Below are 16,282 nucleotides of genomic sequence, written 5' to 3'. Positions count from 1 at the left end.
TAGTTCTCTTCCTCTCTTGTACTCTTGTATCTCTTGTACCTTCTGAGATCCTTTCGTCCATACAGACGGACGGACAGGACAGGCAGACTGGCTTGGCTATATTGGCTATAAAAAAAAAAAATAATAATAATAATATTCAAACTATGTTAATATACTAATATATGTCAATAATGATAAATAATAATCTTTTCTCTCTCTCTCTCTTAAATTATTTTTAGGAGTTATGGAAGTACATGCGTGGAGAACTTAGTTCCGAACGTGAATTACAGTCTATTCAATACATTATTGGATTGGGAATTGAAAGAGAGGAGCTAAGAGATGAAATTTTTGTGCAATGCATGCGACAAACAACAAAGAATCCAAATGAGGACTGGAATGACCGGCTATGGCTTTTGATGTGCCTTATTATTGTTGCATTTCAACCAAGCAAGCTTTTATTTAGGCAAGTATAGATTTAAATAAATTATTATATATACTTAAAATATTTTTATTATATTCTAGAAGGTCTTGTCCATCTTTTCTTGCTTACAATTACACACACGTATATGATTATTTACTATATGCTATTTCCCTTCCGACAATCCGAACTACCAAAAAGCCAGATACTTTGGTTGGGCATATCTCTATATATATAAAACAGTTTGTCCTGACTGACTGACTGACTGATTGGCAATCAACGCACAGCCCAAACGGTAAGAGCTAGGAAGCTGAAATTTAGACACAAGATCCCTCTTATAGTGAAAGTGAGCACTAAGAAGGGGTTTCGGAAAATTCGAGCTCCAAAGGGGGAAAACGAGCTCCAACGTTTGTATGAAAAATCTACAATTTTTATCCGATTAACTTCAAACTTAGTTTGTATACTCTCACAAAGAATACAAAAAAAACTGTATACTTGGATTTTCAATATTTTTCCTGCGGCCTGAATAATAATGATTTTCCAGTGGAAAATTCGGTAAACGAAAAGCTATTTGCAATCAACGCACAGCCCAAACGGTAAGAGCTAGGAGGCTGAAAATTGGACACATGTTGTCTTCAGTGGTGTAGGTGAGCACTAAGAAGCGGTTTTGGAAAATTCGAACGCCAAAGGGGGGAAAACGGGCTTCAACGTTTGTATGAAAAATCTACAATTTTCATCCAATTAACTTCAAACTTTCAAAGTTTGTATACTCTCAAAAAGCATACAAGAAAAACTGTATACTTGGTTCCTGTGGCATGAAAAAGGGGGGGTTTTCCGTGGAAAAATAGAAACACAATCAACACCCCACAGCCCAAACGGTAAAAGCTAGGATGCTGAAATTTGGGCTCAAGTATCCTATCATGTTGTAGATGCGCACTAAGAAGGGATTTTGGAAAATTCGAGCTCCAAAGGGGGGAAAAGTAGCTCCAAAGTTTGTTTGAAAAATCCGCATTTTTCAACCGATCGACTTAAAACTTAGTTTCTAATATCAATTAAAGAATACAAACAAAACTGCATACTTCGATTTTCGAAAGTGTTGGAGCTTGAATTATTGGGGTTTTAATATTTATTCACTATTTCAAATGAAAAGTTTGTGTTATAAATTTAGTCCGATCGATTTAAAATTTGGGTAATGTTATCTTCGTAACTAAATCTACAACTTTGTATTCAAGGATTTTCAAAATATGCATTTTACAAAAGCAGGCAGAACAAAATATACAAAATATCAAACAGTTGGGGACAACTAAGTATACATACACACACATACACACACATACACACACACACACACACATGCAAGCAGCTGTTCGTGTAGTTGCGTGCAAACGATTGAAATAGCCAAAGCAAAATGTGAGACACTAATGTGTGAATGTCCATACATATGTGCACATCTTTGTATGTACATATGTATCTACATATGTATGTATGTACATTCGTCTTGCACTGACAGAGCAAGAAATGTTAATTAAATGAAAATTATATAACATTTTTAAAAGTAATTTTTTATAGCCTGTACCCAAAGGGTGAAAGGCTATACTAGTTTTGTGCGCATGTATGTAACACACAGAAGGAGGCGTGGCAGGCCCCACAAAGTATATATATTCTTGATCAGGATGAGAAGACGAGTCGATATAACCATATCCGTCTGTCTGTCTGTCCGTCTGTCTGTATGAGCGCAAGGATCTCAGTAAGTACAAGAGCTAGGATAACCAAAATTGGTATCAAGGTTCCTATAAGCCCTAGGCAGATCGAGTTTGTTTATTTTTTCTGATACAATTTTGGTAGGTACATCCAGTTAGTACTAATTTGTCCGTGTGCCAAATTTCATCATGATAGGTCTACTCTGAAGAAAGTTATAGCCATAAGTAAAATCGCTGCTCATGCGCTGCTCATGCGCTGCCTGCAGCTGCCCGCAGCTGTTGTTGTTGTTGCTGCATATATACACGCATATAAACACGCATAGGTACGTGATGTAAATGTATGCTGTTAAAACTGAACATAAACATGTATTCTAATTTAATTTAATTAATTCATTCATTCATTCATTTTATTTAATAACTAGCAGGTATTGCCCGTCCTAACCAGGCTCAATATAATGTTTCCAATTGTATTTATTTTGTGTGTGCAAAACCTACCCATATGTTTTCACCTTATAAGTTACCAGTAGGAAGGCATTTCAGGTATTTAAATGAACATATTCTGTTCTTGACAAAAAATTGTTCAGTAGTCCGTTACATTTTTGTTCTTGCCAAACTATTTCGTAAAACGAACATGACCACTATAACTAATATTTTTTAAAGGTCGTTTTCCCCCCTTTGGAGCTAGAATTTTCCAAAAGCCTTTCTTAGTGTGCTCCTACACTATGATGGATACTATGAAAGGATACTTGAGTCAAAATTTCATCTTTTACCGTTTGGGCTGTGCGTTGATCACCAATTAGTCAGGACAAACTGTTTTATATATAGAGATAACACAACGTTTTAAGATAGACTATGTGCAAAAAAGGGGAATAATTATAAGGGTATATCCCAATTTTAAATTCACATTTGAGTCTTTTCGTGCCATATTGAGTCAATACGGTCACGCACAAACTCGGAATATGAAACATGGCACTCGTGTCAATGCCGTGCCGCGATGAGCCACGATCAAAAAGCACTGACAATTCTCATCTCAATTTGCTAGAGTAAAACTTTCGATAGTTGAAGCCACCGATACCAGAATACCAAAATATCGAAGTTTGAATGCAATTAGCAGAATATTTAAATAATAAAATCTAATTATTTATTGAGGTCAATAAGAACAAATCATATACATGGGCACACATAGACACGAACTGTTGCTTGTTGTATGTATGTGTGAGTGTGTGTATGTGATGTCCCCAACTATTTGATATTTGATATATGGCAAGTAAAAAACATATTGCTATATTTTAATCGTTGAATGCCAATTTGTTGATATAGTTATGTTGATTACATTACCCAAATTTGAAATCGATCGGACAAAATTTATAACACAAACTATTTATTTGAAAAAGTGAATAAATATTAAAACCCCAATAATAAAATTAAATGCGATATATCGAAAATATCGATACTTGTGTTGATATATCGTAATACATGTCGAATACAAATACATCGAAAAACATCGTTTGAGAGTTATTGATTATAATACTGTATTCGATTGTTCACTGTACACATACATACATACATACAAATTTATTTGTTGTGTACGGTAATTGTAAACTTTTGGCATTTTGCGTATGCAATTAACAGCCGTAAATGATCAAAACGAAAGAAGATTTGCGAGCCAATAACTTGAAGTTGTTGTTATTGTTTTAAAAATTTTGATTTGAAACCATATAACACTATTTGTTACAATTAAACAACAGTGTTCGATGGCCCACTGCATACATACAAACCTATATATGTACATATATAAGAATGTATGTACGTACATACATACTTATTGATGTACATATGTTCATACTATATATACAGCCGTGTGTACATATGTATGTACGTATGTAATACATATGGTGCTGGTGTAATTCATAATGCGAAATTCTTTCTAGGGGGAGCAATGTCCCCCCTGCCCAACCTGCGTACGCCCTTGTAGTCCGTTGTCCTAAAAACCCCTTATGCCAAATGTACTAAACAAAGAAAAAATAACATAAAAATGTTTATGTTATAATGTTAATAATTTTTAACTAATTAACATTTCTTCTTCTAGCGTCTCACATTTTGCTTTGGCTACTTCAACCGTTTGCACGCAACTACACAAACAGCTGATTGTATGTATGTTTGTGTGTATGTATACTTAGTTGTCCCCAACTGTTTGATATTTTGTATTGTTTGTTCTGCCTGCATTTGTAAAATGCATATTTTAAAAATCGTTAAATGCAAAGTTGTAATTTTAGTTACGTAGATTATATTACCCAAATTTGAAATCGATCGGACAAAATTTATAACACAAACTTTTTATTTGTAAAAATGAATAAATATTAAAACCCCAATAATTCAAGCTACAACAGAAATTTCGAAAAACCGAGTATGCAGTTTTGTTTGTATTTTTTTAGATTATAAAAACCAAATTTAAAGTTGATCGTTTCTGAAATGCAGAATTTTCAAACAAACTTTGGAGCTACTTTTCCCCCCTTTGGAGCTCGAATTTTCCAAAATCCCTTCTTAGTGCGCATCTACACCATGATAGGATACTTGAGCCCAAATTTCAGCATCCTAGCTTTTACCGTTTGGGCTGTGGGGTGTTGATTGTGTTTCAATTTTTCCACGGAAAACCCCCCCTTTTTCATGCCCCAGGAAAAATGGTGAAAAACCAAGTATGCAGTTTTTCTTGTATTCTTTTTGAGAGTATACAAACTAAGTTTGAAGTTAATTGGATGAAAATTGTAGAATTTTCATACAAACGTTGGAGCCCGTTTTGCCCCCCTTGGCGTTCGAATTTTCCAAAACCCCATCTTAGTGCTCACCTACACCACTGAAGACAACATGTGTCCAATGTTCAGCCGCCTAGCTCTTACCGTTTGGGCTGTGCGTTGATTGCAAATAGCTTTTCGTTTACCGAATTTTCCACCGGAAAATCATTATTATTCAGGCCGCAGGAAAAATATTGAAAATCCAAGTATACAGTTTTTTTTGTATTCTTTGTGAGAGTAAACTAAGTTTGAAGTTAATCGGATACAAATTGTAGATTTTTCATACAAACGTTGGAGCTCGTTTTCCCCCCTTTGGAGCTGGAATTTTCCGAAACCCCTTCCTAGTGCTCACTTTCACAATAAGAGGGATCTTGTGTCTAAATTTCAGCTTCCTAGCTCTTACCGTTTGGGCTGTGCGTTGATTGCCAATCAGTCAGTCAGGACAAACTGTTTTATATATATAGAGACTTAATTTTTAAAAAATTTTTTTTTTTTTAATTTTTTTTTTTTTTTGTGGAGTACAGGCTATTTTACTGTCGGGCTTGCTCGACTGTAGCGTTCTATCTTGTTTTTTAGTGCATTTGGCATTAGGGTTTTCATTAATAACTTTATGCAGCAACAACAAATATCAAATAGTTGGGGACATCACATACACAACAAGCAACAGTTCGTGTCTATGTGTGCGGTTCTCTACGTACGGTTGAAAAAGTAAAGAGAAACATACATACAAGTATGTATGTATGCCTGTGTATGAATATAGCATGTATGTACATTCGTATTAATGTATACATTGGGCAATCGAACACAGTTGTTTGATTGTAAAAAAATTAATGCTCTAAAAACAACAACAACTGCAAGTCATTGGCTCGCTCTTCTTTCGTTTTGACCATTTAATGTTAATTGCAAAGGCAAAACGCCAAAAGTTTACAGTTACCGTCGCTAGGCAACGACTGCGTAAGCGATAGTAAAGCAGAAACCGAATAACGGAGCTACGAATATTCTGCTTCGCATTGCGAACAGATGTATGTATGTATATGATTTGTTCTTATTGATCTCAATAAATAATTCGATTTTATTATTTAAATATTCTGCTTATTGCATTCAAACTTCGATATTTTGATGGTATCGGTGGCTTCAACTATCGAAAGTTTTACTCTAGCAAATTGAGATGAGAATTGTCAGTGCTTTTTGATCGTGGCTCATCGCTGCACGGCATTGACACGAGTGCCGTGTTTCATATTCCGAGTTTGTGCGTGACCGTATTGACTCAATAGGCACGAAAAGACTCAAATGTGAATTTAAAATTAGGATATACCCTTATAATTATTCCCCTTTTTTGCACATAGTCTATCTTAAAACGTTGCGTTATCTCTATATATAAAACAGTTTGTCCTGACTAATTGGTGATCAACGCACAACCCAAACGGTAAAAGATGAAATTTGGACTCAAGTATCCTTTCATAGTATCCATCATAGTGTAGGAGCACACTAAGAAAGGCTTTGGAAAATTCTAGCTCCAAAGGGGGGGAAACGAGCTTTAAAAAATATTAGTTATAGTGGTCATGTTCGTTTAACAAAATAGTTTGGCAAGAACAAAAATGTAACGGACTACTGAACAATTTTTTGTCAAGAACAGAAAATGTTCATTTAAATACCTTAAATGCCTTCCTACTGGTAACTTATAAGGTGAAAACATATGGGTAGGTTATGCACACACAAAATCAATTTATTTTATTCAAAATAGTCTCCTTCTGCTTCAATACAGCTTTTTGCACGATCCAAAAGCTTGTCGAACGAGTGTTTTAGCTCGTTGGCCGGTATGGCCGCCAGTATGCCGGTGCAAGCCTTTTGAATGGCCTCCACGTCTGCATAATGCTTTCCTTTCATGGGCAAATGCATTTTTCCGAAAAGGTAGAGGCCGCACGGTGCCATATCAGGTGAATACGGCGAGTGGTTAATGGTTAAAATGTGATTTTTGGTCAAATAATCTGTCACAAGCGTCGATCGATGAGTCGATTCTGAGCAATTTTTGGTCGTTAGTCAATTTGTGCGGAACAAACCGTGCACACACCTTTCGTAAGCCCAAATGTTCGGTCAAAATGCGATAAATCGATGTTTTGGAGATGTTCAATTCCATTTCCATCAATTTCAATGATGATTTCGGCTGATTTTTGATGAATTCACACACAGTTTCGATGGAATTGCCGGTGATCACATGTTGATCGTCATTTATGTCCTCACGACCACTTTGAAAACGTTGGAACCACTCTTTTACTCGTTTACTTTTGAACGCACCTTGTAGTACAATAATAAAAAAATGTTAATATTTTGTTAAAACTACATATTGTTGGTTAGTCACACTGGTTAGTCACCAGATTTTTCAGTTCTGCAAATAACGTTATTATTTTAAAAGATTTTATTCCATGACGAAGTCAGTATTTTCTATGAAAACTTTTTTCGTATGATAAAACATTTTCGTAAAAAGCAGAAAACACACATTTTTACGGGGAAACAAAGGATTTTTAATTTGTAGTTATTACTTTTCTTTCATACTATTTCACTTTTTATTAATTACAAAAATTAGTGTTTTGTTTAATAGTGGGTGTGGCCGCCCACAACACTATTTAGTCAATTAAGTATGCTTTCGTATAATTTTCTTAATTTCATTATACCTCTAAGAATTTTTGCTCTAAGATGGGGTGTTTTTGCAGCTCGTCTGGTGCACAAATTATTTTTTTAATCGCCATTTGACATTTAAGCTGGCATCTTTAAATTCTGCAAAAATATCTGGAATTTCTGGAATTTTAAAACGGTTGCGCTAAATTCCTGTCCTGACGTCCATTAGTCATCCTTGAACGTCCACTGCCAGACTAACACCCTAAACTCTCGGTTTTTTAATATTTTACCTAAAAACACCTTATAGATGATTCTTTGCACATTATTTGCTCAGATATAGCAATATTTGTTTTTAAAAACTAATAATATCCTTTTTTTGAATTTCTGCTAAAACCATCGTTTCTCTAAGAATTGTCTTATCTAAGGCTTAGATTCTAAGCACGAGATCTTCTAATTCTGTTCAAATTGATACCATTTTTGCACTTGAACGTCATTAAACAAACTTAACAAGTAAAAAAGCTAAAGTCGGGTGTCCCGACTTTGAAATACTCTGTACATATGTTTAGACTAATTATAGAAATTAAAAAAAGTAAGAAAATTAAATAAAAAATTCTTTGATCGATTGTATCTCTTTTGGTATTTGAACTCACGTAAAGGGTGTATAATTGCACATTTACATAGCGATTGCGTCTGTGTGAGTCTATGTATGCCTATGCGCATCTATTCGTGTCTGTGTAAACATGTTAGTAGTCAACCAAACAGCAACATCAACAACAGCCACGGGCAGCGCTTGGGCAGCAAATATATTTATGGCTATAAGTTCTTGTTAAATCGGTCTATCATAGTGAAACTTGGCATACGGACACATAATAACTAACTGGGGGTATTTGCAAAATTTGAGTTCGAAATTCCAAGAATTACGGGAGTTAGAGAAAATTTGCAATCCAGGTGTTCAGACGGACAGACAGACAGGGCTAGATCGTCTCGTCTCTCCATGCTGATCAAGAATATATATACTTTGTGGGGTCTGTCACGCCTCCTTCTGTCTGTTACATTTTTCAGCTCCCGCAAACCTAATATACTTCTGTACATTTCATGTACAGAGTATAATTACCATCGGCTTTTTTAATGTGCGCAAGTGTAATTACACAAAACTTAACTTCAATTATTCAGTGGTGCCACAGAAATTGGGAGGTTTCTCATCTCGTTTGTTTTCCCAGGAGTTTTTATTAAAAACTCTAACAAAGACATTTTTCCAGATAAAAATATTCATTGGAGCATCGGACCTTATAGTTTTTCTGAACAATCTGCAACAAAAATATTTTGCATATCCCACGTAAATATTATTAAATTAGCAAATTACTAAATGTATACTTAAAACACCAACATTCACACACAGCATCCAAAGCAACCAAGCAATAGAGATGCCCCCTTGGCTCAAGTAGAAAACTAACATCACATTTTGCTGAGTTAAATCTAAAGTTGTGAGTCAATAAAAGTTAAAAATAAAATATATATTTGACCAATTATTGTTTCAAATAAGTATCGAATAAGTGTGTATTAATTAAACAAACATGGCGAAAATTGTGTCTGTTTGTTAGGGAAAATGTAAATGGTCATAAACTGCCATTTAAATTTACAATACGGACCAGCGAAACAAAATGTAAGTACATTTTTGCAATTTCTGAATTCAATTTCAAATGCTAATTTTTGCAAAACATAGATCACCACAACATGGCGTAATTTTCGTCCAATTTATGGAACTACACCCCGTAATTGTGCACAAATAAAATAAATTGAATGTTCTTTTGTGGGATGTAGACATGTCCGTCCGTCTGTCTTTCTGGATGAACGCAAGGATCTCTGAAACTATAATAATAACCAAAGTTGGTATCCAGATTCTCCTATGTCCGAGAAAGGACGAGTTTTTTTTTTTTTTTTTTTGAATTTTCCCCCCTTCCCCCAGAATTTCGTCAATACCGTCCACATTTTAAAAGTTACACTAACCAAACTTTGCACACATAATTCATACACAATAGTCTTCTTGTTTTAAATTTCATCTAAATCGGTTAATTCTAAGGAAAGCTATTAGCGAAACAAATTCTCTACAGTACAACCCCCCCAAACTGCAGCAACAAGTTCGCTCTTCTTCTTCCTCTTTTTACTTCCGCTATGGGCGCATATAACTCAGTGACGGAAGTTTACCTGGGTACAGGGTATTTCACTGCCGGGCTTGCTCGACTGTAGCGTTCTCTCTTGTTATACCCTGTACCCAAAGGGAAAAAGGGTATACTAGTTTTGTGCGAATGTATGTAACAGGCAGAAGGAGGCGTGGCAGACCTCACAAAGTATATATATTCTTGATCAGGATGAGAAGATGAGTCGATATAGCCATGTCCGTCTGTCCGTCCGTCTGTATGAACGCAAGGATCTCAGAAAGTAGTTAGAAAGTTAGAAAGTAGCTAGAATAACCAAACTTGGTATCCAGGTTCTCCTAAGTCCGAGAAAGGACGAGTTTGTTCACTTTTTCTGATCCACCGCCCCAATTCCCCCCCCCCCCCCCCCCCCCTATTCACGATTTTCTGTAACTACCGTAATTCTTGGAATATTGATTAAAATTTGGTAGTCACATTAGGTTAGTGATTATATATCCGTATACCAAGTTTCATTATGATAGAATGATTGGAAAGAAAGTTATAGCCATATAACCAGGCCCAATACACACATACATACATATGTACAAGTACACAAACACGCATAGACACGATTCTGATGTAAATGTAAATGTATGTATGCATGTATGGAATATTTTATATTTAATTTAGTTAATTAATTAAATTAATTTAGTTAATTAATTTAATTTAATTAATTAATTAATTTAATTTCTTTTTTGTGGGGTGGTACAGGGTATTTAAGAGTAGAGCCTGCTCGACTTTAGCATTCCTTTCTTGTTTTTATTTAACATAGTACGTTACAGAATTTAAACACAATTAGTCGGTCAAATGTACTCGTCGACAGTCAGCTGTTGCTGACAGCTGGCTTGGAGGGGAAGTTCGAAAAAGTGAAATCTTTCGAAATTCTGTGGCACCGACATATTATTTGAGAGTTTTAAAATACAACTGTAACCGAAACCACCTGAGTTTTCTGTGGCACCCCTGTATATGTCTGTATGCCAAGTTTCATCATGATAGGTCAATTATGAAGAAAGTTATAGCCATAAATATAATATCTGCCGAAGCTCTGCCCGCAGCTGTTCTTGTTGTTACTGCTCGGAGACCAAATTACTTAGGAACACCAAATTTTAGTCAAAGATGCCTTATGTGAGTACGCCCCTCCCTCGCCCCTCTTCCCCGTAATCACTGATTTTTCATAACTCCCGTTATTCTTTATGACTCACATTCGGCAAATACCTCCAGTTAGTGATTAGGAGTCCGTATTCCAAGTTTTTTAATGATAGATAGTTATAGCTATATATGAGTATACTAGCAGGTATTGCCCGTCTTAACCCGGCTCAATATAATGTTTCCAATTGTATTTATTTTGTGTGTGCATAACCTACCCATATGTTTTCACCTTATAAGTTACCAGTAGGAAGGAATTAAATGAACTAACTAATATTTTTTAAAGCTCGTTTCCCCCCCTTTGGAGCTAGAATTTTCCAAAAGCCTTTCTTAGTGTGCTCCTACACTATGATGGATACTATGATAGGATACTTGAGTCCAAATTTAATCTTTTACCGTTTGGGCTCTGCTGATCACCAATTAGTCAGGACAAACTGTTTTATATATAGAGATAACGCAACGTTTTAAGATAGACTATGTGCATAAAAGTGGAATAATTATAAGGGTATATCCCAATTTTAAATTCACATTTGAGTCTTTTCGTGCCATATTGAGTCAATACGGTCACGCACAAGCACGGAATGTGAAACGCGGCACTTGTGTCAATGCCGTGTAGCGATGAGCCACGATCAAAAAGCACTGACAATTCTCATCTCAATTTGCTAGAGTAAAACTTTCGATAGTTGAAGCCACCGATACCATCAAAATATCGAAGTTTGAATGCAATAAGCAGAATATTTAAATAATAAAATCTAATTATTTATTGAGATCAATAAGAACAAATCATATACATACATACACCTGTTCGCAATGCGAAGCAGAATATGCGTAGCTCCGTTATTCGGTTTCTGCTTTACTATCGCTTACGCAGTCGTTGCCTAGCGACGGTAACTGTAAACTTTTGGCGTTTTGCCTTTGCAATTAACATTAAATGGTCAAAACGAAAGAAGAAGAGCGAGCCAATGACTTGCAGTTGTTGTTGTTTTTAGAGCATTATTTTTTTTACAATCAAACAACTGTATTCGATTGCCCAATGTATACATTAATACGAATGTACACACATGCTATATTCATACACAGGCATACATACACACATACATACATACTTGTATGTATGTTTCTCTTTACTTTTTCAACCGTACGTAGAGAACCGCACACATAGACACGAACTGTTGCTTGTTGTGTGTGTGAGTGTGTGTATGTGATGTCCCCAACTATTTGATATTTGTTGTTGCTGCATAAAGTTATTAATGAAAACCCTAATGCCAAATGCACTAAGCAAAGAAAAAATTACTTTTAAAAATGTTATATAATTTTCAATTAATTAACATTTCTTGCTCTGTCAGTGCAAGACGAATGTACATACATACATATGTAGATACATATGTACATACAAAGATGTGCAAATATGTATGGACATTTACACATTAGTGTCTCACATTTTGCTTTGGCTATTTCAATCGTTTGCACGCAACTACACGAACAGTTGCTTGCATGTGTGTGTGTGTGTGTGTGTGTATGTATACTTAGTTGTTCCCAAATGTTTCATATTTTGTATTGTTTGTTCTGCCTGCTTTTGTAAAATGCATATTTTGAAAATCCTTGAATGCAAAGTTGTAGATTTAGTTACGTAGATAACATTACCCAAATTTTAAATCGATCGGACTAAATTTATAACACAAACTTTTCATTTGAAATAGTGAATAAATATTAAAAAACCAATAATTCAAGCTCCAACACAAATTTCGAAAATCTAAGTATGCAGTTTTGTTTGTATTCTTTTATGGATTATAAAAATTAAATTTAAAGTTGATTGGTGCAGAAATGCAGAATTTTCAAACAAACTTTGAAGCTCGTTTTTCCCCCTTTGGAGCTTGAATTTTCCAAAATCTCTTCTTAGTGCTCACCTACACCACTGAAGACAACATGTGTCCAATTTGTCCAATTGTAGATTTTTCATACAAACGTTGGAGCAGCGCTGCAGCAGCAAATATATTTACGGCTATAACTTCTTGTTAAATCGGTCTATCATAGTGAAACTTGGCATACGGACACATAATAACTAACTGGGGGTATTTCCAAAATGTTAGTTCGAAATTCCAAGAATTACGGGAGTTAGAGAAAATCGCGATTTGCATGGGAGAGGGGGGAGGGAGGGAAATTCCAAAATATACATTTTCTGCGTATTCACACAAGGCATCTTGGACTAAAATTTGGTGTTCCTAGGTCTTATAGTCTCCGAGATATAGGCGATTATACGAATGGAAAATCGGGAAAATCCCCATAGGGGGGAAGTGGGGGGGGAAAATCCAAAAAATAAAACAAACTCGTATAGCGTACACACATAAGGCATCTTTGTGTAAAATTTGGTGTCTCTAGCTCTTATAGTCTCTGAGATCTAGGTGATCATACGGACGGACGGATGGACAGACGGACAGACAGACAGACAGACAGACAGACAGACAGGGCTAGATCGACTCGTCTCGTCATGCTGATCAAGAATATATATACTTTGTGGGGTCTGCCACGCCTCCTTCTGCCTGTTACATTTTTCAGCTCGCGCAAACCTAATATACTCTTGTACATTTCATGTACAGAGTATAAGAAGATACTTGGCGATAACTAAAATGATCACTTACATCCTCATTTTACATTCTTTGCTTGTTTATATATTTTTTTACAGGTATTACGTTTCATTTTTAAAAATAAAATTGGAATCGTTGGAAGGCAAGCTTAAACAATATGCTCAATGGTGTTTTGATAACTGTAAATGTACAAAAGTATCAACAAGGCTACACCCACCCTCAAGCGTAGAAGTAGCAGTAAGTACACATACATGTTTAAAACTGTAAATAGTTTAATATTGAACGATTTTATTTCTAAAATTTTCTTAACATATGTATATTTCAGGCAATGCGGCGTCTTGGAACTATTGTTTGCAGATTTTTTTTCTTAGATGCACGCACAAAGGCCATCGATGTTCATCCTACGGATACAGCAGGAGATGCCGTACAAAAACTTGCTGATAAGCTTAATTTAACTTCAACAGAAGGTTGGGCTATATTTCAGTCACGTCCAGATGGAGAAGAACATATAAAAAGTTTTGATTATTTGTATGACATAATTTCTGCGTGGGAGTCGAAGCAAACGTCTTCTAGTCAAATAAAGCGTGTTTCGAGCGCGTCAACATCTGGTGAAAATCGATTTGTATTCAAAAAAAGATTATTTAAGCTAACTCGCGAATTATCTCAGGACCCGGTTGAGGTGAACATGCTCTATGCACAAGCAGTTTATAGCGTTGTCAAAGTAAGTAAAAGCTTAAATTTACTTAGATACATGATTTTGATTTCCATAATAACAGGTAATATAAACATCGGTCGGTGCGACCTGACTTTGAAAGAATAATTTTTTAAATTCCCCAAAAAAAATTGTATTTTTTTGTTCAATTTTGTTTGTGCCGAAAAGGTATAAGAGTATATAGTATTAGGTTCGTGCAAATAACTATAAGAGCTAAAAACGCTAAATTATTCCTTTTATGTGTACGCTGAGCAATTTTTGTTTTGACCCATCCCTCCACTCCCCCTATTCGTGATTTTCCAGAGACTATAAAAACTATAGATACCAAATTGTGGTGCAGAATGCCTTAAAAATTTACCTCCTCTCTTTACTCCTCGGCTATTACAAACTTTCGGTACTTCTTCGAAATTTAGCAATTACAACCTGTTAGTATTTATGAGTCCGTATGTCGAGTTTCATTGTTATAGGCCCATTCGAAAGCAAGTAATAGCCATAAATGTAATTTCTGCCCAAGCTGTGCAGTATCTGCTGTTTTCATTGCTGCTTTGGCTGAACTCTGTACTGCACCCATGCTTACACACAGACACACATTTATATAATTCCGATGAAAATGTGCAATCATACACACTTTACGTGAGCTCGAATCCCTTCCCCACGCTACCAAATTGTTCAATACTATTCATTCTTGATGACATTTAAGGCTAACAAATATATTCCTTATCGAATTTCATAAATAATCGCATTGCCTGTGTAGTCCGTTGAATGAAATTATAAATAGAAGAAAATGAAATTAGAAATAGATAAAAGAATTTGACAAAACATTAAAACATCAAAACTCTAAAAGATTTATAAGGGTCTTTGTCCAGTAAAAGGCCCTTGGATAGACTTTTGAAACGTGATATTTTGACGAAAGAGTACGCCGCATGGAACAATGGATGTGTAAAAGGGAATCTATCGTTTGCGTTTAAATGCCAATAAAAACCACCTGTTTTTTTTTTGGTAAAAGTTTTCCATTTCGAATTTGGCAAAAAGCAGGCAAACAATAACATTGGTCCCTGTGTAACCATAAAGAAACAAAACTAATAAAAACCAAATTACAGTATTGTTATAAACAGTAATATGTTCTGTACTAAAAGTATTTTTATACCCTGCAAAAAGGGTATATTAGGTTTGTGTAAATTATGTAACAGGCAGAAGCAGGCATCACCTACCCCATAAAGTATGACTAGATTTATTCCTTCCTTTGCCAGAGTGTCCACGATCTCTTTTCTCTTAATGTCCCAATGCTGCGAATTTAGTAGATGTGCATAGTTTTTTGGTGCTTATCTTAGCTACAGCCTCCCTGTTAACCAGGACGATTTCGATGATGGACACCTGCAGAGATTTTATGTCTGCCTGGCTGTCTTCTGTGTTTTGTAGTCTAAGAACCTCATCCGCAGGTTATCTTATTGCGAATATTTCAGTCTGGAAAATATTGGCTGCAAAAATATTAGTTGATGGTTAGTCTAATCCTGTGCGGCAGGTATTTGGTCCCCTGGATGTTGTTTTGCGTTTAATGATCGATTGTGAAGTAGTGTAGTCCGTGCTAGCTGTCTGTCGACAGAAATGTCGCCGTAGCGTCGTAGGGCGAAGATCTGTGCGCAATATTTTTTGCTCAGTAGGCATGCATCTTCAGAGCTTTAATAGGAGGGGGTCTTATGACACCAACGAGATCGAGCCGTTAAGTTATTCCAATATTTTAGATTTAATGCATCCGTTTTTGCTCCGTATTGCTGTAATATTTTTAGGTTTCATATTATTGCATACCTTGACACAATGAATTAAAACATATATATTTCTATTGTCATATAACTGTATTTGATTTCCCGTATTTGGCCCTGCGTGAAAAACCACTCATATATATGGAATATGTTTTAAGGTTAGATTAGGTTGCAATGGTAGGGGCGATGGTACCTGCCGACACACTTAGGCCCATAACCTCTATTCCTACAGCCGCCCAGTACTTCCTATACATTTGCAAATATTGAAAATCTCAATTTTAGTCAGTTTAGCGAGATCATTCAAGAATGGTCACCCCATGGCAGAGAACCTATGCCTATAAAGTGCTGGGCAGTGACAGAGGAGATGCTCAACGCTCTG

At 35.6% G+C, this 16,282-nt stretch overlaps 1 protein-coding gene across 1 annotated transcript in view; it reads left to right on the top strand.

Annotated features, from left to right (window-relative positions):
• LOC115628647 (unconventional myosin heavy chain 6) overlaps positions 1-16,282 on the top strand; it is a 665,426-nt gene that overhangs the window by 535,308 nt on the left and 113,836 nt on the right. The window contains exons 14-16 of the mRNA XM_030524816.1: positions 219-442; positions 13,530-13,668; positions 13,757-14,152. Coding sequence (XP_030380676.1) covers positions 219-442; positions 13,530-13,668; positions 13,757-14,152 — 759 coding nt within the window. The remainder of the gene's footprint in view (positions 1-218; positions 443-13,529; positions 13,669-13,756; positions 14,153-16,282) is intronic.

The sequence above is a fragment of the Scaptodrosophila lebanonensis genome, unplaced genomic scaffold (assembly GCF_003285725.1).
Source record: "Scaptodrosophila lebanonensis strain 11010-0011.00,11010-0021.00 unplaced genomic scaffold, SlebRS2 tig00000122-arrow-arrow-pilon, whole genome shotgun sequence".
Lineage (NCBI taxonomy): Eukaryota > Metazoa > Arthropoda > Insecta > Diptera > Drosophilidae > Scaptodrosophila > Scaptodrosophila lebanonensis.
Note: the sequence above shows the minus strand (reverse complement) of the source record. Positions and strands in the feature narration are given on the sequence as shown.